General features: G+C 36.7%; 3 protein-coding genes across 4 annotated transcripts; 2 read left to right on the top strand and 1 right to left on the bottom strand.

The window, feature by feature from the left end:
- LOC109833167 (NHP2-like protein 1) lies at nt 5,264-9,084 on the bottom strand. Its single transcript, XM_020400728.1, is given in 6 exon segments — nt 5,264-5,598; nt 5,689-5,820; nt 8,574-8,619; nt 8,621-8,672; nt 8,763-8,886; nt 8,976-9,084. Coding segments are annotated over 6 exon segments (384 nt in total). The 5' UTR covers nt 8,979-9,084; the 3' UTR covers nt 5,264-5,571.
- On the top strand, nt 11,892-16,443 carry LOC109833166 (riboflavin biosynthesis protein PYRD, chloroplastic). The gene is made up of 3 exons (XM_020400727.1): nt 11,892-12,283; nt 14,057-14,355; nt 15,176-16,443. The coding sequence occupies exons 1-3, from the start codon at nt 11,942-11,944 to the stop codon at nt 15,765-15,767; spliced, it is 1,233 nt and encodes a 410-aa protein (XP_020256316.1). The 5' UTR covers nt 11,892-11,941; the 3' UTR covers nt 15,768-16,443.
- LOC109833164 lies at nt 19,259-22,737 on the top strand. Of its 2 annotated transcripts, XM_020400726.1 has the most exons (4): nt 19,259-19,640; nt 19,735-21,284; nt 21,441-22,298; nt 22,393-22,737. In XM_020400726.1, the coding sequence occupies exons 1-4, from the start codon at nt 19,562-19,564 to the stop codon at nt 22,462-22,464; spliced, it is 2,559 nt and encodes an 852-aa protein (XP_020256315.1). In that variant the 5' UTR covers nt 19,259-19,561; the 3' UTR covers nt 22,465-22,737. The 2 variants fall into 2 exon arrangements, with proteins under 2 accessions (XP_020256315.1, XP_020256314.1); XM_020400725.1 differs by having other exon boundaries at nt 19,260-19,640; nt 19,735-22,298; nt 22,393-22,736.

Below are 24,088 nucleotides of genomic sequence, written 5' to 3'. Positions count from 1 at the left end.
GATCCTCGATTGGCCCATGAACCTGCTCTCATCTCCGGCGAGCATCAGCTTCGTCGTCGCAGCCGCCCTGAAATCAAAACGAGTCATCAAAATCCACGGAACCCACCGTCGAAAGCCTAAGAAAAGAACTCAGTCAGCCGCCATTCACCTACCTCTGGTTCATGGGCGACAACGGGGACATCAGCAAGCTGCCCAATGGGGTACGGAAATCTAGCGGCGGCGGCGAGGCCATGGCGACGTCGAGCTTGTCCTCGTTGAGGTCGTGGAGGAACCTGCACCTGTTGCCGTTCTTGCTGTTTGCGTCAAAAGTTGATTTAGCTGTGGAATTCATTATATCTTCGGTCGGTTACAATAAATTCAAAAGAGATAGCCTTTTTATAAGACTTCTTTTACACAACAAAAGGAAAATTATAACTTTTTAGAAACAAACGCAGGATCGTTGTTTGGATCGCTGCTTGCGTGGGATCTTTGCCTGTGCCGGGAGCGCTTTGACTCGTGGACCACCAAATCACAGATTCTGATTGAATCGTGAGGGGTTTAATGATTCTTCCTTCGTTTATCGAAGTAAGAATTTGAAACGATATCTTATCAAAGTAAGATAGTCGTTCTTCTTAAGATCAAGTCAAAGCTCAAATCTTAAGGAATTGCCAGAAGCTCAGGAACTCCGCTCTCTCTGCTCCAAAGTGCTCAAAATGATCAGCCTCCCTAATAAATGATCACAGGGGGGTATTTATAACCCCTGGACGAATAACCACTTCCGAGACAGTGTTTGCTGTCTCGGCGGTCGAGACAGCAAAGACTGTCTCGGGTTCCGAGACAGTAAACACCGTCTCGGGTTCCGAGACAGTAAATGCTGTCTCGGAAATCCTCAACCGCCCAGCAGTTTTCTTGTAACTGCCTTCCCACATTTTACAACTCCGTTATTTTGGCAGTTATCAACGTGATTCTCATCCACGACGTTTCCCACGTTCTTGAACAGTTAGTGGCCACGTGTCGGCGGTTACAAAACAGTTTCTGATCCCTCTGAGAGCTGTCTCACGTGCGAGACAGTAAATTCTGTCTCGCACGGCGAAGGCTGTCTCGCTCGGTGAGACAGCAAAGGCTGTCTCGCCCGGCGAGACAGCAAAGGCTGTCTCGCACAGCGAGACAGCAAAGGCTGTCTCGCGTGCGAGACTGTCTATACTTGTGTTCTTTTGATTTTTTGGATGATTTCCTCTTGAGCTGTATTTGGATATCTTTTCAGCATTTTTTAACGCCTACACTTACAGAACCCCCTAGCGAGGTAGAGACAGGGGTGACGGAGGTAGCGGCGGTGTTGGAGGTTTCGAGTGAGGTTAGAGAGAGGGTGGAAGAGGAGATGGGTTTGTAGGAAGAGGAGTAGATCTAGAGAAGATCTGGAGAAGAAGAATAGGGTAGTCTGGGAATTTTTATCTTGGAAATTGTAAATGGGGCTGATTCACATGGATTTTTCATTTTTGGGGAAAAAGCACATTAGAAAAAGTTCAAGGGGCTGGGACACATCAACAATTTAGTTTTAGGGCCTTGAAGCAATTTTTCCTTTTTTTAATGGTCAGTTATTCTAATAAAAATTTCTGTTTAGGATGTATTCTAGACGAAAATTTCCGTCTAAAATACCTGGTTATTTTTAAAAAAAATAAAAAATAAAGGAACCGTCTAGAATATTATTATAGATGGAATTTCCCGTCTAGAATGTTTTATTCTAGACGGAAAATTTCCGTCTAGTTTAATACATTCTAGACGGAAAAAATTCCGTCTAGAATATTCCGTCTAGAATACGTGATTTTAAACGAAATACGTGATTTTCTACTAGTGATGTAGGAGAAATGTTTTTCTTTTTTAATGATCTACGATTATGGCACAAAATTCACTCCAAATGTTTTCAGGTGAATTCGACAATATCACCTTTTAACCCGAATTTTTTGGGCAATGTATACAAGGCTGAATGGGTTTACAATCACTCAATCTAAACCCTCTCAAAACAAACTCTCAAATCCCTCTTAATCTCTCTACAAAGGGAATGCACAAAACCCTTTAGAAAAAAAAACTGATTTTTCTTCTGCCTGCGCGCTGTCAAAAAAAAAAAAAAAAAAGCCGCCGTTCTTTTTTTCTTCTTTTTTTCTTTACGAAGCCGTCAAAACTCCCTTGCCTAACCCTAGAAAACATTAGGCTTCTATTTATATATCTATGCCTGCTGGAAACGAAGTGAAGGCAGCCTACAAAACTCTTATTGGGCCTTCACTTCGTGGGCCTGTTCAGGTCCTTTCACAATATTTCCTATCTAAGGGAGATGTTGTTTCAGCTAAGCAATTCGTATACTAGTGTATGTATGTACATACGTAAGGACGTATTACATATATAATACCTGTAAATAAAACTCATACAGTTAATTAAGTCATAAGCAGAGTCTAAGAAAGTTATAGCAATAATATTAGTAGCGGTATAGGCTAAATATTGCTACCGTACTTGTCAACTCATTACGTATGAAGAACATATGATAACTCGGTGTAAAATATCAAGATCGGTTCCGTATTTTACTAAATCGCTAAAATATGCACTGATGTTAGTTTCCTACAATCGATCCGCATCGTTAACTAATATAGCAAAATTTTATTGAAGTGCTTCCAAAATTTCCAAACTACATACGTTGGATCTAAAAGAGCACAAACCCATTGCCACCTAGCATACAATGGATAAATTATCCTTACCAATTATTCCACCAACAATAAATCAATTTTTTAAAGGAAGAATCGTGACGCGTAAACCCATATATTGTTTAATTCAGAAGAAATTAACGAAAATGCCCAAAAAGAAATCTCATTAATTCATACGCAGCTTCTATTTAATCCCTTTACAAAACATCCACTTTCTCCGACGCAACAAACCATATTGGCGAGAAAGAAGAAGAGAGAACTCAAGGGAGCAGGCCACGTGTGCTTCTCGAAGCGCCGGAATGGCGTTTCCAATAAAGCCGCAGACCTGCTGACCCTATGCGGTGCTGACGTAGCGGTGGTGGTCAACTCGCCCGTAGGCAACCCGTAATCCCTCGGCAGCCCGGGAGTGAACGAGGTTGCTGATCGGTTTTCGGCGCAGAATCCGATGCCCGTAGATGCGATCCTTTCATGGGCGCCGGTTCTGATTAATAAGGGAGAAATGAGTGCAGTTCGTAACAGATCATAACGTCTAAGCTAAGGAAGAGAACTAAAATCATGAAGAGAATTATAAAATATTATGAAATAAAAACAAAACTTTCCACTAACTAAATTGGTAAGCTGTCTATGAATAATACTCCAAGATTTCAGGTTCTACTCTATTGGGATTATTGCTGTTTTATTGGTGAAATTGAGAAACGGATACTTTTGATTTGTGTGTCTAGAATAGTTGGTATTCTATGATCGTTATCACCATTTGTTATCGTTTAATTTAAGAAGTCTTTGCATTTAGTAAGATATTTTCTCATCGAGCTATTATGATTCTTCAGTGAAGTAAGTTTACTAGTCAACAGTGAAAAACTCTTACTTACGAATTGTTCGCATCTGTTGACATCCGATTGCGGGACGAGAGCTGATCAGCAGCCTCCTTCACCCCCGTCTACAGAAGAATTACGGGTCATCAACCGGTGAGTTGACCATCACCGCCACAACCGCACTGCATAGAATTCGGCTGGTCGAAGGCTTTAGTGAAAACGCTGTCGCGGTGGTTGGAGAAGTACGCATGACGTGCATGCTTCCTCCCTTAATTAGATATCCTCGACCTTGATGTGGTCTACTTCTTTCTCGACATTGTTGTTGCTGCGGGTAAGGGGGAAAATACCAGGTGATGGGATAAATGGAAGGTAGATGAATGGATGTATTGAAGGAATAATGAGCTCGAAAGTAGTTTCAATTTTTATTTTTTTTCCTGTTTGGAAAATGAGAAAGATTTGGACCACTCTCTCTTGTTACCCTCCATCCCCCCCGACCCCACCCCCCGCACACAGGGGGGGCTCAAGAGAAAGGCCGATGGGGACGGATGTGCGACATAGAGAATGAAAAACGAGAATTTATAGAGCGAGAAATGAAAATTTTAAAAAGTAAAGTAAGATAAGGGGGACGGAACGAATATTCACAAAAATATAGTGTTTTATGGGGACCGACGTGAGAAATTGAGAATGGAAAATGAGAATATATAGAGCGAGAAATGGAAATTTTTAATATTGAAAATTTTAAAAAGTAAAGTAAGACAAGAGGAATAGAGGTAATATTTATAAAAATATATATATTGTGTTTTTTCAATTGTTGATAGTTAATTTGGACCCAGCTGACATGTTGGAAAAGTGGTACGTAGGAGAAATGTTTTTCTTTTTTAATGATCTACGATTATGGCACAAAATTCACTCTAAATGTTTTCAGGTGAATTCGACAATACCACATTTTAACCCGAATTGTTTGGGCGATGTATACAAGGCTGAATGGGTTAGAGGAAGTCTCACTTGCAACCGCCACCTAAAACTTTCAGAATACCCAAATTAGCAAAAGATAACAAAATTTAAATGAATAACACGAGTTACGTAAATGACAGCAAAACATGGGTTAGAGAAAGTCTCACATGATCTCGTATCTGTTTATGATCTAGTCAGGCGCAAAAGTAGGAATGCTATCAGAACCCGATTTGAGCTCAACAAGGATCGTGAAAAGTCTAAACTACCCTTTATACTTGTTGAGCCCTGCTTTGATAGGATTCCTATTTTTAACGATTTTACTATTTTAATTGAGAGATTTTCAATGCAATTGACTCCGACTGGTGGTACATAATGCATCGTCTTTCTGCGGATGATCTATATAATTTGTATGACCTGTGGATTCAGGTATAAAAATTGTGCGGATCTGCATCGAAAATTTGCTTCTGGTTTCTCTCTCAAAAAAAGAACGGACAAAAAAAAGCTACCGGTTGCATCGCTACAGAAAAATATAGATTCAATGAGGTATCAGACTTCTATAATGAGTAGGAATGAGGCACTTCAGGCTTTCGTTGAAATCATCGTTATCCTAATAAAGAAAAATGACAGCCCCATAAGCAACTCTATAAAAAAAACATTTTCGAGTAGATAGTTTTCTAATCCATGAAAGAGCAGCAAATACTTCTCAAAATTGAGTGCAAGAATTGTTGCAATATCTAATGCATGCAAGGATGGCCAAAGAACTAGAGAACTAATCGCTACATCAAATCCATGGCTGGAGGAATGCTGCAATGCAAACACAAGATTAAAGCCAAGGCCTTCGAACATCGTAACACACCATAATAGAAAAAGATATGTTGCAATCTCCCGTCACAGACATCTTAAACACCACATAGGAACACAAAAGATACGTCGCTAACCTCTAATCGCAAGCATCTCAAATACTTAACCGAGTACCAATCAGTTATAACATAAAAGTCACATACTACAATACAGAAGAAATCTAGAAAGCTAAACTAACAAAAACAATACAAAATCCCGATCTCAGTCCAAGCCTCCATGGGTTTTGATGGCTTTGAGGCCCATCATCCATCACGCAGAAAGGTTTTCAATATTCAGATCAGGAGCTTCTCAATAGCATCCTGGAAACGAGAAGAAAAATCAAATTAGTAAACGAAAATGAGCCTTGTAAAGGAGATGGATACAATAAAACAAAGTCGAGAAAAACACACCTTCAGTTGCTGTATCTGGCTTTTCAGCTGGCTGGCTTCGTTGCTAGTCACTGAGCAAGAAATCACTGGCCTTGTGACTCCACAAGCTCGACCTAGTGCTTGTTTGGATGGAACAAATACGTAGGGGACATTCTGGGAAATTAAATGTCAAGAGCTACGTGAGTATAAAATCCCAATAAACAAAAAGAGATAACGAAAAAAGAACTCAGGACACCAAGACATAAAAACCAATTTGAAGGATAAATAGGTTATGCTCACTTATGTCATTGCATATATATTACCAGTGTTTGCAAATCAAGGCTGAGAGACTGAGGACCAGTTTGGCATTGCTACAGCTTATAATAAGTTGCTTATCAAAGCACAACTTATAGAAACTGTTGAAATAGGTGTTCAGTAATCAAATATAAAAAACGGCTTAAAAAGCAGTTAAATTCTTTGGTAAAAACGTGCTTAGTGATTATTGTTAAAAGATAAAAAGGTATATATGGTATATAAAAGTTGGTTTTAAAAGCATCCTCATATTGTTTTCAAAAGCAATCACTTAAAAGCATAAGCAGTTTCAATAAGCATGCAAAAAAACTTTTACCAAACATCATTACTAACTGCTTACTAAAAAAAATAAGCAGAAACACCTAAAAAAAGAAATACTGAACCGGCCCTAACACCCTTAAGCCCCAAACTCCAAAAAAGGTAGGCAGCTAGGCTAGGCAATTTAAGTCTTTCTCTGTGTATAGCCTTAACATTGAGTTCTCTGGTTCATTGAGTCCTCTGGTTCCTATTTATCTACTTCACCGAAATTTTCTTTTATCATAATAATACTACAATTTTTAAATAGCACAAAATTATTTACTTGTCAACATAAACTCATGATAAAGCAAGTATGCCTAACATTTTGAATTCTACACATCTGAGATGTAAAAGAATGCATGTCCATGGTCCCAATGGGATTGACTTGCGAAGCAAGTCTCCATTCTTAACAAGGAAAATGTCATATTCAGATCAATTGACTGCAGACTGCCGAGATTAGTTTCTGATAAAAAACATTGGCAGACTGCTGAGATTAGTTTTATTCTGTCTTGTCCAGTGGACATCTGAAGCAAAATCACCAGAACCACAGGGAATTTGTTGGCTAATATTTTCTCAACACTTTCCTAACTGAGCTATCTCCCTTCTAATATAAAGGGCTAATGCGTGGCAGCATGTTTATGACTAGCAATTTAACAAACCATATAAAAAAGGTGCATTCACAAGTTGTAGCATGTCCTATAGATTCTATATCACGATGTCTATTTAATACTTTCCTTCAAATTGGCAATATGTTTATACTCAAGTTTTATCCACATTTCTAACTTCCAATACACCCAACATTAAAAAATAAAAAAAAAAGAAAGCATAATGACACAATCTGACGTCAGATAAGGCATTCAGGGATATAACAAGGAATCTAGACTGGCTTTACCCAAAACAGGTCCTCCTCTTTTGTGTGACTGGAATATAGGGGAAAACAATAGAAAAATGACCCCATATCTGTAATTGTTGCAGTCCTACATTCTGAACACCCATTTGACTACCATCTGTGCTAAAACACCAACATTTTATCATCTTATATCACTCATGGGAAGCACTGTTTATCTGATTTCTAAGTTAAGGAAAAAATTTTTGTACGGTTAATTAATTAATATTCAGAAGGTAAGGCACTGAGATATATGCTTCCTGCCAAGAGTGTAATTAAGTATGTTCTATGGAATTTCAGGTTACCCATAGAAAACGATCTCTGTTAAGCCATCTTAGCCCACTTTGATATCTAAGATTGACTGCAGTTCACAGAGGAAAAAAGCCCTATGAGAGTCCTCCCTGTATAACAGTAAGCACGTTTTTTAAATATTTTCTTTTACATATTTCAATGTCATAGCAAAGAAAAATTCACAAAGTTTAAAATAACTAAGCCAATTAAATGATTCATCATCTCCATCACTAACACATTTATAAATCCTATCCAATGTTTTAAAAAGTCTCCCCGCCTAACCCGCCTAGGCGCACGTCTAGACCTAGGTGGACGCCTAGACCTAGGCGGTAACCCGCTCGGCGTGGCACCTAGTGCGTAGGCAGTACCTACGCTATCCACCTAGGTCTTGGGAGTAGCTAGGGAAGCGTTGTCTGCCTACACGGCATGCATCCTTTAGGCCTTCATCGTGATTTTCTCTGTTGCAACATCCACATCCTCCAACCTCCTCCAAGCCTCTCAAGCCTCCAACCATGAACATCTCCTTTACCTCCTTCGACATTCAGCAAAACCTCCTCCATCACCACCCACCACCACTTAGACAAAGAAAAAATCCACCCAAGAGCCAGTCTGACACCTAAGCTATAACATTGGCATCCACTATCAATTATTGTAATTGAAAAAAAAGTAAAAAGTAGGAAAAGCTCCTAGATGCCTAGGTTCTAGGCGTTGGGTCCGACGCCTAAAACGCCTAATGCTTTTTGTAAGCTTGGTCATACCGATTGCTTAAGATATGATCAAATTAAGAAAGTCTTGCTCTATATTAGTCTCTTATAACCCATTTAATCTTCTTAAATCCTCTCAACAATAACAACTTTTCAATCCATGCACTTTGTTTCACACACTAATAATTAATTTCTTGAGTCTTTGATTTGAGCAAGGACATAGTTTGCCAAAAACATCGGCCCTCTCACTTTTGCTTCTACAAGAATTAAATGCTAACATGACCGACAAAGGTGAAACTCCGTCATTATACATTCTATTTCGATGAGAACCAAAAGATCAAAGACTTTTCAAACGAAAATATCAATTAACTATCACAATAAACAACCCGATATAAAAAAAAATACTCATTTCCTTTATTTTTCTGAAAGCTAGATACCTTGTCCTCCGCAAGTAAAGGAAGATGGAGAAGAATCTCCAGCGGTATCAGCCGCCATCACAATAAACTCCGAAATCCCCCGATTTAGCGTCTTCGTCGCTGCAATCCAAAAAAAATTAAAATTTTTTTAAACCTTTTTATCCCCAAAAACTAAAAAGGACAAAATGAAAATTTTCAACGGAAAATAACCTTCATTTGCGCCTTTTTTGAGCTGCTTGTAGTTAGCAGCTTGCTGCACGAGGTCTAAGATTGTGATTGTCAGCTGAGCGTCGGCCAAAGGATAGGCCTTTGGATTCACAGCAACTTCTGTGCCCTGAAAAATTAAGTATTTTTGATACAGATATTTATGAGAGAGCGAGAATATAAACCGGAAAAAAAAAAAGTTGAAACCCTGATATTTACCATTGTTGATGAAGCGAGATGGAACCGATAGAAAAAGGGGGCGGCTGCTTCTAGGTTGTTCTGTAATCGAAAGAGGAGGTCCGGCTGTTTTTATAAACCCTGGACGCCTAGTAACCTAACGGGTTCGGGTGTTGTAGCACTTGCGTGCCCGATGTCCATTCTAAGATCCGCGGTTTAAGTTTCACAAAACCCCTAGATTTTAGGGTGATTTGCAGGAAACATCTCTGAATTTGGAAAAAAAAAAAGATAACCGCCTAAACTTTGGAGATGGAGAGTTTCTCGACCATTAGAAGATTAATTGGACGTTTTGTCCACTTTTCCTCTCATTAAATGCATCCTATCTCTTTGCCCATCTCTTTCTTAAATTTAAAATTTCATACATATAACACTTTTACAATTATATAATTGACTAAAGTAAAAAATACAACGCAATGTAAACTAGATAGTTTACATATTTTAAATGAGTCTTATTTAATACGTATATAATATATAATTAAAGATGTGTTTTAAGAAATAAAAACATTATAGTTTTCATAATAATGGTAACAAATTCATAAAGATTGGATAAATTTTCTTATCTACAATAGTTGTTGTTAGTTCAATCTAAAATTAATATATCCCATGATACAACATTAAATGATAACGAAAAATTCTCATTAATTTCATCATGTGATTATGCATGTGCATATTTTTCTAGAAATCCAGTAAATGCACGCTAAGTGATAATAAATATAACTAAAATGTTGGACTAAGGATTGTCTAAATAAAAAAGTGAACACTACAAACAGGTGCGTTTGCACGTGCTAATATGCTAGTATCTATGAAAAGTTTTTCATAACACACATCTGTGGAATTGAGAAAAGATTTTTCTCAAAAAAGGAAAAAAGGTACATGCCAAATTTATTGTATGTGTAATTTATCCTAGAAAAGTATCGATTTTATCACGAAATGGGAAATCAGGTTTTACTCACCTAGAACTTTTTAAGTAGAACTGGGATAATTGGTAAAGTAGGATAAATTTTTAACACTGGGATAATTTAGTGGAACAATGATGGGTAATTCTTAAAGTGTGACAATTTGGTAGGATAATTTGGTGGGATACTGATGGATAATATTATGAAGTTGCATAATTTGGTAGGATAATTTGGTGGGGGGTAATGGTGGGTATAAAATACTATTGTTAATAATTGTATATTAAAAATAATATAATATTGATAAGCAAATTCTAGTAATAACTATAAAATATAATGCAATAAAGCATCACTATTCATCTCAAATAATAAAATAATTTACAAATAAATAAAAATCTAAATCCCTAGAGTGACTCGACTTCCATCATCCCACATGCTTTCTATCATCCCACATGGCATCTGCCATAGAATTTCTCCAAGCTCCTACAGCTGCTCGTTGAGTCTGTAACTCGTCTTCTTTATCGGAGTCATTGTCTGCATCAGCAACATTTCGTGGAGCTTCTAGTGGAGGATCATAAATGTCGAAGTTCAAATCTCATAACATCATAAAGAAAGAAAAATAAGCATTTTTCAGCCATTAACCCTTTGGACCAATCTCATCATGATCGCTGAAACCAAATCAGCAAATAAATGAAATGTACACATGAATCATCCATGGCCGCTAAACAGATGATCGACAGATGAATTATAAATATCCCAATCAATTTACTGAGCCGATTTAATAATAATAGATATCAACATTAACCATTCAACATCTAATCATCAATGTGATCGCAAAGTTGCTTTCTAACTTATAAAAAAAACATAAATAGCCCGCATATCTTTAGCACTAACCCACCAACACTATATTCTTAACCTAAACCACTGTTGTGGAGAGAAAACTTAGATCAAACAAATAATAATAAAGTAATTTAACGTCAAAAAGCTATCAATAGAGTAATACATCTTGAAGATAATAATAAAAGATCTAATCATCACAAAAACAAAGTAAAGACAGAAAAATGAACGGATGATTGACTTCATGGCAGAGAAATTTTCTAGGCGGAGAAACTAACCAAGAGGGAGGGAGGTGACGTTTCACTTTTTTCCCCCAATTGTATTCTTTCCAATGTGTGGGATAATTTGAGAGAGAAGAACTTATGGTTATATATATAGGTAGTATAATTTGTGGGATAATTATGACCAATTATCCCAATTCTAATTCTAGTAGAATTCTACTTGACTAACACAAAAAAAAAATAATACAGTTCTAGTTCTACAAAAGTTCTACTTGACTAACACTATAAAAAAATATCCCATTTTCTAGTTCTATGTGACTAACACCTTAAAAATTTATCCCATAAATTATCTCAGTTCTAATTTTAAGTTCTAGATGACTAACCCCCCATTAGTGAAAAAAAATATTTTATTGAAAACTTAATATAACTTTAATTAAAATTAATAAATTAATAATTTCAGAATATCTTTACTTTTGAGTATATCATGACATGGATGCAATTTTACTTTCGTAAAATAAGTGACTTTCATTTCTTTATCTATTCTCCTAAAAAGCATCCATGGCACCCGTTAGAAAAATCATATTATATAGAATAGCTACAATTTTTGAACTTTACACTTTAACTAATCCTATCTCTATACCACATTGTAGAGAGCGTTTCTATAGAATTTTTATTCCTAACGTACCCCACCATCGCAAAAAATAGAAAACAGTTTTAAACTCGTTTCCCCCTATTTTCCTAGAATGAAATTTATGTGATTTTCCCTAAGGTTGCCTCAAATTGCAGCGCAACTTTTTCCGAGCGGTTTAGCGAAAATCCCAAAAGTTAGGGGTTATATCTAATTTTCAAAGTTTGGAGTTTTTTATTTTTATTTTTTTGTTCAAATCAGCTCAAAAGTCAGGGGGTTTGTGAAATTTGCCCCCAAAATTTAACCCAAATCCCCTTGCATCAAAGTCATTTTCCCCCCACGCCCTCCCTCTCTCCTCCCTCCTTTCCAATGTCTCACTCTCTCCTAAATTCTTTGCTCCCAATCCCACACCAAACAAAACTCTCCAAACCCTCTCACTCTAAATCAAAGACCCCTAATTCCTATCTCAAGGGATTTGGCTCCCGTTACCCCCCAATTCCAGTTGGAAGCAACAACAGTCGCAGTTCAAATAAAATCATTGTGTGTGAGAAAATGGAGGACGATGGGTTCTACATGAGGAAATGCGTCGAATTGGCCAAGAAAGCAATTGGGCGAACAGCCCCTAATCCAATGGTGGGCTGCGTCATCGTCAAGGGCGATGAAATTGTGGGTCAAGGGTTTCATCCTAAAGCTGGTCAGCCTCACGCTGAGGTATTTTCTTCTTCTTTTTTTATTTTGATGAAATTTGAGGAAAATTCCAATTTCTGTTCAAATGTCAAGCATGAGTTCCCTTGGTTTACAATGTGATGGGTTTGCAGAGGACCGTCGGTGTTCTTGTTTGTTCCTAAATCTTATTGGGAACCTGAAGAATTATTGGTTCAGTGGTAGCCACCGGTTTTACAACACCAATTGATGTAAATAAATAAATGTTTTGATATCAATTAATATTTACTAGATGTAGGGTATATAAACTGTTACAACTTTGGTATTGGGATAGTGGGATTAGGATTCTTTTTAACTATCAATTAAATCTTGTGCCAAGAAAAATAAATCGCTAAAAAAATATCGCACCTAATCGATGAAGGTAACATAATTTGTTCGTCATCCTGCTCAAATATAACCCAATTTATATATTTTTAGAATATATTACATAAACAAATAAATCACCTCTACATGTTGAAAGCAGTATAAAAATCTTACTCATAATCTGAAAGAGTATTTTTGCCATCTATTAATTACATTTTGGCACGTATTAATTGGAGTGTATAATTTAATTATTTTAGTTTTCAATTATTTTTTGTAAATAGTTGATATTATCATAAATAAAATATATTCACCAAAATTATAAGGGTAGTTGGAAAACCACTAGCTTGATTGTTAGAATCCTACATGGAGATACTTTGTCCTTTAAATTTGTGATTGACGGTGAGGATTGAAAGAATTGGACCCTCTCCAATTACCGAAGATCCGAATCCGAGATATTGTAAGCATATTTGGATACTATCAAAGTTCAGATAGTATCTAATTATCTATCAGATTCCAAGATGGGTTGAGAGATTGTATTTTGAAGTGCAAAGTGAACATCAGACTACTAAGATGTGCATCACACAATTTTTTTGGTTTTTTTCTTTCTTTTATTACCTACTATTCAAGGAAATGTAGTTGAAAGGAAAAGTTTAATATTTATTTTTTATGCACATCATACATATGTTTCTCTGCCTTTTTCTAATTGGGGGACTCCGTATCCATAGCAATCATAAGTAGTCCTCATAACATGTTTGGCACTTTGACCTACCATTTTCTTTCAAGGGGAGATGTGTTTATAGGTTCGTTCTTCCTAATTTCATTAATGTAGTCTAAGAGAACCTAGAAATCCTCGGCTTCGAAAGTAAAGTGCATGTCCTGACATTGATATCATTTGTTCATGCTTAACTATATGAATCATTAGTTCATGCTTAACTATATGAAGCTGTTTACACGATTCCTCTCTAAAAATGGTAGCTATGATTAATTTTTGACTTGAAAATAACGATTATATACCAGAGAGTTTCCTTACGCCTTCCATGTGAGACTATTTTTTGAGATATTATAGTGTGTATGGATGTGGTTTAACTCTTTTCAGTTCAAGAAATAGCCTCAATTCAGCCTGAATTCAAGAACTATCCACTAACTTCAATACCAATATATTGAGATTCTTTAGAGAACATAACCTTCTTGTTGTTTAAAAATACATGATTGCTCCATAAAAAATATCAAGGTATGATTCTATGAGTTCTCAAAGTGCCTATAGAACTTTGATCTGTTTTTCAGTATGGTTTCAAGATGTATGCTATTCCTATTTTCCTCAGCATATTTATCTAGTCATGAACCTGAATTTTAAACTATGACTGACACACATAATTCATCTGATGGTGAGTTTGTTGTTTTTTGTCATTGATCCAGGCTTTAATTTGATATAGTTGATAAAAAATTTAAAACTTGCAGGTGTTCGCTCTAAGGGATGCTGGCATTCTGGCAGAGAATGCAACTGCTTATGTGAGCCTAGAACCATGTAACCATTATGGGAGAACCCCTCCTTGCACAGAAGCATTAATTCGTGCGAAAGTGAAAAGGGTGGTTGTTGGAATGGTGGATCCAAATCCAATTGTAGCTTCAAAAGGTGTTGAAAAACTCAGAGCATCAGGAATAGATGTCACAGTAGGTATAGAAGAATTGTTATGTCAGAAACTCATTGAGGCATATACACATCGAATGCTTACCGGAAAGCCATTTGTGACCCTGAGGTAAGCCATCTAGCACTTCTTTTAGAAAATTTTTTATGCTGATTTCTTTGTCAGATGCAGTAGGCATGATCCGTACACTACAAATAGGCTATTATTAGGTTATGGATGGCAAGATTATCCAGGCTTTGACATGCATATCTGAAGTTTATATGCTGTAACCAATTAGGTCAAATTTCAATCATAATATTTATATGATGAATATTTACATCAATTTGATGTTCCTTGTCTTGCCATCTTTTTAACATTTAAAATGCTAGGAAGTAAGAACACTTCTTGCTGTTTGCTTTTCCATTCACATGAATTTAAATTCAAGAGGAGACATACCTAATTTAATACATATCTATTTTAGGTGTCATATTTGAGTTTCAGACTCTACTAGGATGCATATTTCTCAGTTTTATTTTATTTTATTATTTATTTATTTATTTTTTGCGTAACATGTTGATATGACATGACAATATGGTGATTATGACATTGATGTGGTTCAATAAGCTCTCAAAACCATCAAAGTATTACCTTATAGATTCATTGTTCTTTATAACCTTTTGGCTCAAAAGGCAATAATGAGTTATCCAATTTGGGCTTTTAACTGATGACATTCTCGGGAAGAGGCATATGATACATGTTTCTGAAAATATTTTATGTGAGAACCTTACACTAGATTTTAGAAACTCCCCTTGTAGTTAAATACATAAACCTATACTTTGGCTTCTCCTCTACTTCGTAGTTTCTTATGGATTTAGCTGTGCCACTCATGTCCGACTTTGTGCATCCTTCAATCTATTAGTTTGCTGCTGCATTTTAACCCTATGAGTTTCAGGTACTCGATGTCATTTAATGGAAGAATTCTAAATCATCTCGGAAGAGGAGCTGAGGAATCAGGTGGATACTACTCTAAACTTCTTGAGGAGTATGATGGAATTGTTAGTTCTAGTAACTTTTACACCAGAACCTCCAATTTACCAGTATCACATGAAACTGGAGCCAATCAACCTCTTCAAATTGTTATAACAAACGGGGATTCATTACAGATTCCCGATTCCATTTCTAAATCTTCAGCTCGTATAGTTGTCTTGGCAGAAAAACAAATAATTGTAGAGCCAGAATCTGAAGGTGTTGAAGTAGTTGTTATTGAACAGATGAATTTGAGGAAGATTCTAGATTACTGTGGCCAGCAGGGATTGTGTAGTGTGATAATAGATATCAGAGGGGATGATGGGTATCTTGGTGATCTTCTAGAGGACGGTCTGAATGAGAATTTGGTGCAAAAGGTTGTAATGGAACTGTGCCCGGTTCTTGATAGAAATCAGGAGTCCTCCATTTTGACATTTGGAAAGAAATCACTGAGTTTGAGGGATTTACAGTTGAGGGTTTCGAATGACAGTGTTATAGTGGAAGGATACATCTCATAGTCATACAGAAGCCATACAGAAGGCAACAAATATCTTCTCCCAAAAGGATACCTTTGTGATCAAATTTTTTGAAGGATACGATTTCTTCAGCATAACCTACTTGGTAGGCTGGTTATTTTTATGGCTTAACCTTAATCTTCTGTTGTCTTTTTTTTTTCTTTGGTTCACTCGGTTATTCACGCCTCTTCATCATACATCTGTTGTTAATTGCTACTGGCTATTGCTACAAATTTACATTTCAGTGAGGCTTGAGGCCACAACTTTTACTGTGAACTGAATGGTGTCTCAGATTCTTGAGGTTTGAGGTACTGGAGCAAATCTCCATGTAAAATGAAGGTGGTCCAGGTGCTAGAAAGATCAACAGAGAATAATCAGCCATTATATGAACATCAAGGACTTGATTTATTTGGCGGACTGCTTGCTTTTGGTTCTTTGACCTCTGAGGATGCAAAACTATTCCAGCATCCGAGAGTGACCACCATTATTTTTTATATCTGTGAAGAGCCTGAGGATTGTCATCATGCCGTTAGGACTTGCTACATTTTTACCTTTTTGTATGGCCTTTTTTTTTTTGCCTTTTCATTTCTTCTGCTTTTTATATTTGCATATTAAACTCCCTATTGCTTTATCTATTACTGAATTAAAGATCCTTGTGGGACGGATTGATTGTTGATTATTTTCTTCCAATTATTATTTGGGTTATTTGCATATATGCTCCTTATATCATTGGTATTTGCAAAAATACCATCCAAACCTCAATATTTGCAAAACTACCTCTCAAAATTATCAATTTTGGGGGGGAAATCCAAAAAGCAATTAATCATAAACTTTAATAAGCTAATTTGTAATTGCATTGTAAAAACTATCAATAAAATAGTTAAAATTTTAGCACCGAGTTGATGAATTGTTGATTTTAGTTTTTTTTTTTTTTTTTGCAAAGTCGAGTTGAGAGGTAGTTTTGCAAATACTAAGATTTGGCTATATTGTTGCAAATTTACATGATTTAAGGGGTATGCATGCAAAGAACCCTAATTATTTTGTTACTATCAACTTTGAACATTATCATTTTCTGTTACTTTCTATGGCTTTTGATTTATTTGGCAAGTAGATTAAATTGCTTGATCCAAGGATAATCTTATAAGGGAAAATTGTGTCAAGACTCCAAAAACAAAATCTTAATGTGATGCAGCCCCTTTGACTTTTTCTTATGTGGTTCAGCCCTTAAAATAGGACACTATGTTTTGCAGCCATTCTTTAGTAATTATTACATGCCAACTAAGCATATAGACAAATAAAAAGTAAAACCCCCCCAAAATGCTATTATCTTCTTTATTCTTTCATGTTAACTCTAAAAGCAAGTTGAATTAGACTTAACATGAAAGTCTATTTCATGTTAAATCTAATTCGGTTCATGTTAAGTCTAATTTAATTCATTTTAAGTCTAATTTAAATCATGTTATGTCTAATTCAACTTGTTTCATGTCTATTTGAATTCATGTTAAGTCTAGTTCAACTTGTTTTAAGTCTAATTTCATGTTAAGTCCAATTTAATTCATATAGTCTAATTTAATTCCTTTTAAGTCTAATTTAAATCATGTTATATCTAATTCAACTTATTTTAAGTCTAATTTAATTGGACTTAACATGAAATTAGACTTAAAAAAGTTAAATTAGACTTAACATGATTTAAATTAGATTTAAAAGGAATTTAACATGATTAAAATTAGACTTAAAATAAGCTGAAATAGACTTGACATAATTAATGTTAACTCTAACTCAACTTGTTTTTTAGACTTAAAATAAGTTGAATTAGACATAACATTATATAAATTAGAGTTAAAAAGAATTAAATTAGATTTAACATGAATTAAATTGTACTTAACATGAACTAAATTGGACTTAACATGAATCAAATTAGACTTAATATGAAATTAGACTTAAAATAATTTAAATTAGACTTAAAATGATTTAAACTGGACTTAGTACGAACCAAACTAGAGTTAACACGGATTAAACTGGACTTAACATGAAACTATACTTAACATGAACCAAAAATGGACTTAATATGAAATTATATTTAACATGAACCAAACTGGACTTGACATGATAAACTGGTCTTAACATGAAACTAGACTTAATATGAAATTAGACTTAACATGAACCAAACTGGTAGACCAATTTGGTTCATGTTAAGTCCAGTTTATCATGTTAAGTCTAATTTCATGTTAAGTCCTGTTTATCATTGTTAAGTCCAGTTTGGTTTATGTTAAGTCTAGTTTCATGTTAAGTCCAGTTTTTTGTTCATGTTAAGTCTAGTTTCATGTTAAGTCTAGTTTTGGTTCATGTTAAGTCCAATTTTATGTTAAGTCCAGATTTGGTTCATGTTAAATATAGTTTCATGTTAAGTCCAGTTTGATCCGTGTTAACTCCAGTTTGGTTCGTGCTAAGTCCAGTTTAAATCATTTTAAGTCTAATTTCATATTAAGTCTAATTTGATTCATGTTAAGTCTAATTTAATTTCTTTTAAGTCTAATTTATATCATGTTATGTCTAATTCAACTTATTTTAAGTCTAAAAACAAGTTGAATTAGACTTAACATGAATCATGTTAAGTCTATTTTAACTTATTTTAAGTCTAATTTTAATCATGTTAAATTCCTTTTAAGTCTAATTTAAATTACGTTAAGTCTAATTTAAATCATGTTAAGTCTATTTCATGTTAATTTTAATTAAATTAGACTTAAAACAAGTTGAATTAGACATAACATGATTAAAATTAGACTTAAAAGAATTTAAATTAGACTTAATATGAATTAAATTAGACTTAACAAGAAATTAGATTTAAAACAAGTTGAATTAGACTTAACATGAATTAAATTAGACTTGAAACTAGTTGAATTAGACATAACGTAATTTAAATTAGACTTAAAATGAATTAAATTAGATTTAAACATGAACCGAATTAGACTTAACATGATATGAACTTTCATGTTAAGTCTAATTCAACTTGTTTTTGGACTTAACATGAAAGAATAGAGGAGATAAGAACATTTTGGGGGTTTTTACTTTTTATTCTCTCTATTCTTAGTTGACATGTAATAATTGTTAAAGAAAGGCTGCAGAACATAGAGTTTTTGCTTTTGAGGCTGAACCACGTGAGAAAAAAGTGGAGGAGCTAAAAACACAAGAAGTTTTTGATTTTAGGGCCTTGACATTTTCCCATCTTATAATAACTTCTTGTGTGTGACCTGTATTAATTGGTCAGTCTACCAATCTGTAACGTAAATATCAGCATTTATTGCTGTAATATGGCTGATAGTTTTGTTATTGTTTTGGGTATTGCTCGCAGCTTACGTTGACCTATTTGAGGTGTTCTATGATTCCTGAATCATGAGATCCAATACGACGAAATGGGTTTAGGCCTTTATCTACTGGAAGCCCAGTCCAAAAGAATGCGACGAGTAAAGAATCCGAACGGTCGAATTCCATCATCCTAGGCTTCTCCCAGCATTTTGAACGCAAGCCTCAACGGTCACTTTTTTTTAAAAAATGCAAAAAGATCAAAAGTTGGAAGGAGAAATTGGACGTTACAGTTAGAAGTAGCAAAAAATAAAAATAAAAATCTCTCTCGTCTCTTTTAATCTCGTCAAACTCCTTCTTTTTCTCAAAATTCCCTTCAACTCTCTCTCCCTCCGTCTCCAATCCAAGTCATACATCTCATATCCTCGCATCAAAGGGGGGTAAAAGAGGGAAAATCCCAATTACCAAAGAAAGGGAAGGAAAAGCAAAGATCAATGGCAGCAAGGTCTCCTTCCCCCAATCCAAGCCGACCCAAAACCCCTGAGATCAGCAACAGCATCAGAAGGAGCAAAGGTAATCACGTCCTCTCTTTAACCCAACTTCTTGTTTCACAAAAATGGCCTCTTTTGTTTCTTTATCTGAACTTTCGATTTTTTGTCGTTGGTAGAATTTCCCCAAAGAAGCTCTTTTTCTAAGCCTTTGTCGCCGAACTCACAGAAAGAGAATGCAAAGACGAGACCCCCTGCAATCTCTTCTTCAAAGGGGTCCAAGAATTTCATGGCTCCCACTATCTCTGCGGCTTCGAAGGTTGTTTCTGCTTCCCCAAGAAAGAGGATTCTTCAAGAGAGGAATGAGGTTATAAGTTCAGTATCCCATTCTCTCGAGTTTCCAAACAAAGAAGTAGGTGTCGGGGTTGAGAGTGAGGGAGTGGGGTCGAAATCAGAGATGGGTTTAAGGTTTCAAGAAGGTTCGAGTAGTGGCGAGCTGAAGAAGGGGGTGTCTAGAATCAAGAACCACCAAGTTTCCCCTCTGCCATTTAATGCTCCTACGAATGCTGACCGATCTCTTACTCCTTACGATCCCAAGATCAATTATCTTTCTCCTAGACCTCAATTTCTTCATTATAGGCCTAATCCTCGTATCGAGCACTACCTCAGTAGGGAAGGAGAGTTTCTTGATGTGAATGAAGGGAGAAGGCTTGAAGATGGCTTCTCTTCAGAGAGCAGTGAGGATGATGATGTGAATATACTCACTGAGGAGAACGATTCAGAAGAAGAGTTTCTCCCACTTAAGGTAAGAGAGGTTGAATCTGTGACAGAAACCCTTGTTTCTGAACCTCCATTCAATTCTGTGAATGAAGCCCAAGTTTCTGAACCTGATGATGTGACTTCACTCACTGAGGACAAAGAGAAGGGTTCAGAAGAAGAGTTGCTTCCAACTGAGGTAAAAGAGGTCGAACCGGTGACTGAAACCTTTGTCCCTGAACCTGAACCTGAACTCAAGTCTGTGAGTGAAACCCTTGTTTCTGAACCTGAATCTAAATCTGAACTCTTGAAGCCCTGTTCTTTTAGGAGATCCAAATTGGTCTTGTTTCTGTTGGTTTTGTTCATGGCTTCCATTTATATGCCCGTTTTGGATTCACCCATCATTTCTTCTTCCATGGTGAAAGTAGGGTCTCTTCCAAAAGTTCATGTTCCATTCTATCGAGAGTTTGAGGATCTGTATCTGAAAGATTATTTGGCTGTTTTTAGCGGAAATCTTAGCGGTCTAGCTAGTAAATTCAAGGACTGGTCAGCAGATTCAATTGCTTATTTGAGCTCTGACACACAAAAGGATGATTTTGGTTTCTACCATTTAGCTAATATGACATCCTCAGCTGTAGATGAAACTGAAGGCTTGGATCTCAGCTATCGGCCCCTGATTGAAACCAAACAAGCTATCAAGCAAAATTTGCAAGAAGAGGTTTCTGAAGATGAGCCTGAGAAGAGTGAGATTGTGGTGTCCGAAGATGTGATTGAAGGTGAAGTTTATTATCAAGATGTGCTAGATATAGACACCAGGAACATTGAACCCGAAGCTGAGAAGACTGAGATTGTGGTGTCTGAAGATGTGACTGAAGCTGATGTTGGTTCTCTTGAAACTGAAACGGCTGTTTCTAAATATGTGATATACACGGATACGCTGGGTTACATTGAAGCCGAAGCAGAGAAGAATGAGATTGCGGTGTCACAAGACGTGATTGAAGGTGAAGTTTGTTATCAAGACGTGGTAGATGCAGATACCATGAACATTGAAGCCGAAGCTGAGAAGATTGAGTTTGTGGCGTCTGAAGATACGCTGGGTTACATTGAAGCCGAAGCTGAGAAGAATGAGATTGCGGTGTCACAAGACGTGATTGAAGGTGAAGTTTGTTATCAAGACGTGGTAGATACAGATACCATGAACATTGAAGCCGAAGCTGAGAAGATTGAGTTTGTGGCGTCTGAAGATATGACTGAAGGTGTTGCTGGTTCTCAGGAAATTGAAACAGCTGTTTCTAAAGATGTGATAGATGTGGATACGATGAGTTACACTGAAGCTGAAGCTGAGATGATTGAGATTGCCTTGTCTGAAGATTTGATTGAAGGTGAAATTGGTTCTCAGGAAATTGAAATGGAGGTGTATGAAGGTGCGGTAGATGCATATACTGTTGGTTATGAGATGGAGAAAAGGATTATTGAAGGTGATGGAGAAGTGGAACAAGAGTCATCACACATCAACAAAGAAGACAAGATCTCTGAAATCATTGCTAAATCTGCACTTATTGAGGATGAAGATTGCAGTGACCATACCCAATCTGCTAGTTTTATTGACAACCAGCCAGAGTTGGAAGGGGATTATGAAATCCCACATGGTCATGACCTAAAATCAATGAACTTTGCAATTATTTTTGGATTATCTGTAGCACTTTCGGCGCTGCCTGCCATGGCTGTTCTGTATGCGAAGCAGAGGCAAGCACCAAGGATTGCAAACACAAGAGAAGAAACACAAAAAGTCAGATCAATTTCAGGAAGCAGTCGGCCCTATGATCAAGCCAAGGAATCTTCCTCTGAATTGAGCAGTAGCTGGAATCACACTTCATCTTCTAGCGGGCGTTTGAGCAATGAGAGGAGCCTGAGAAGGGACTCTGCAGTATCTTCATCCACTTCTTACGGAAGTTTTACCACCTATGAGAGACTATCAGCCAAAAAGGCAAGTAATAATTATCTTTATCTTATTTGTTTCCTTTGTAACTCAAACTGAAGAAATTTTGTACTGACTTTCGCTGTACTTCTGTGTTCACCAGGGATGTAAAGATGAGGAAGCAATGACTCCAGTCAGACGATCGAGCAGAATTAGGAACTTAACCTCTCCATGAAAAGAAAATGAAGCTGTGCGCTTCCTAACTTTACACTTGGCCAACAATTATATTGTTTGCCCTTTTCTTTCTGTGGCATAAAGCTTCTTATTCTGACTTAGATATTTGTCGAACTTAATTTGTTAGTCTCTAATTTTAGCTTCACGAATGATTTTGGCTCCTTTTCTTTTGGTGCTGAATGTTGTGCCGCCGAATGAATGAATGTATGTACGGGCAGCCTTTTGCTGTTTTTCTTGATTGGTCAATCTCCCCCCATTTCATTATAGGTTTTCCATAAGCCAGCTGTTTGCTAGATTGATGCGTAGTTTGTGAAAGAGAAGCCTGAGAGATCGACGGAATGTCATTTTTAAGTCCCAATGGTACATGCTTCAAGAACATATTGTAGGCATCGAAAATTGCCTATAGGTCTCCACGAACAGCTCAGTGTTAAGGAACGACAATGAATGTCACTATCTGGTTCACAGGAGTTCGACTGACGCCGGTGAACGATTGAAGTGAACCGACGAACTACGTGAGCTGACAGAATTTCGGGATAACGAAGGCACGGGCTAATCGAGAGCCCCGCGATGTTACGAAAAGAACAACGCCCTTCGTGTCTCGTTCATTCTACAGATAATCCAACCATTGGAGCTGATAGAACTCTTCGTCAGACTTCCAACGCACTTCGAATCACTAAAATCCGAGTTCGGACGAAGATATCCCAGGGGTGTCTCGGATTTTCCAGGACACCCCAGGGGTGTCTCGGGTTTTCTGAGACACCCCAGGGGTGTCCCGGATTTTGAGAGACACCCTCCAAGGCAGATTTGGGCCTTTAGCCCGTTTTAACCGCTCCGCAACCCCTCATGCCTATAAATACAAGCCTTAGGCCTCATTTTTTCAGATCTGGAATTCTTGTGTCTTGGCGAAGCCCTGCCGGATTGAAGACTTAAAAGTACACAGATTTCAAGAGAGGAGGAGGAGAGATCGGATCTAGTTCTTCAACGCAAGAGAGTTCTTCGTCAGATCTACATCACCCGCACCCGATCCTTAGTATTATCACATTGTGGTAATACTAAGAAGAGCAAATATCTCGCTTTATCCGAGATAGGCGCTTCAAGTTTCTAGATCTCCTCGCGGATCGACGAAGCTCTGCCCAATTTTTCAGCAATCAGATCTGATCGACGGTGGTCCACGGATAAACCCCGGCACAGGCAAAGACACCCACGCAAGCAGAAGACCGATGAACGATCTCTGCGTTTGTTTGATAAAGTTGTAAACTTTTTTTATTTTCATTGTGTAAGGAGAATTTATAAAAAGATTAACTTTTTATTTCATTCGAGTTTATTGTAACGACTAAAGTTGTAATAGATTCGTAGCAATGAAAACAACAACTTTCTCCGCAAACACATATTGTGCAAAAATTCTGAAACTTCAGGTGCCATAAATGGTGTGTGAATAAGTACATCTGGTTAAAGTCACATTGACGCCTGCGAAATCTTGCGGGTCAGGGGCTGTTTGTTTTGCTTCTTTTGCCCCTGATTCCCTGTCAAAGCTGACAGCTTTTGGCAGCTTTCTTGCCAAAACTCCCCTAAAAAGGGCGTTTTTGCAAGAAAGCAAGTAAACCCATAACCTTAACAATTAAACC

Source organism: Asparagus officinalis, chromosome 3 (assembly GCF_001876935.1).
Source record: "Asparagus officinalis chromosome 3, Aspof.V1, whole genome shotgun sequence".
Classification (NCBI taxonomy): domain Eukaryota; kingdom Viridiplantae; phylum Streptophyta; class Magnoliopsida; order Asparagales; family Asparagaceae; genus Asparagus; species Asparagus officinalis.
Note: the sequence above shows the minus strand (reverse complement) of the source record. Positions and strands in the feature narration are given on the sequence as shown.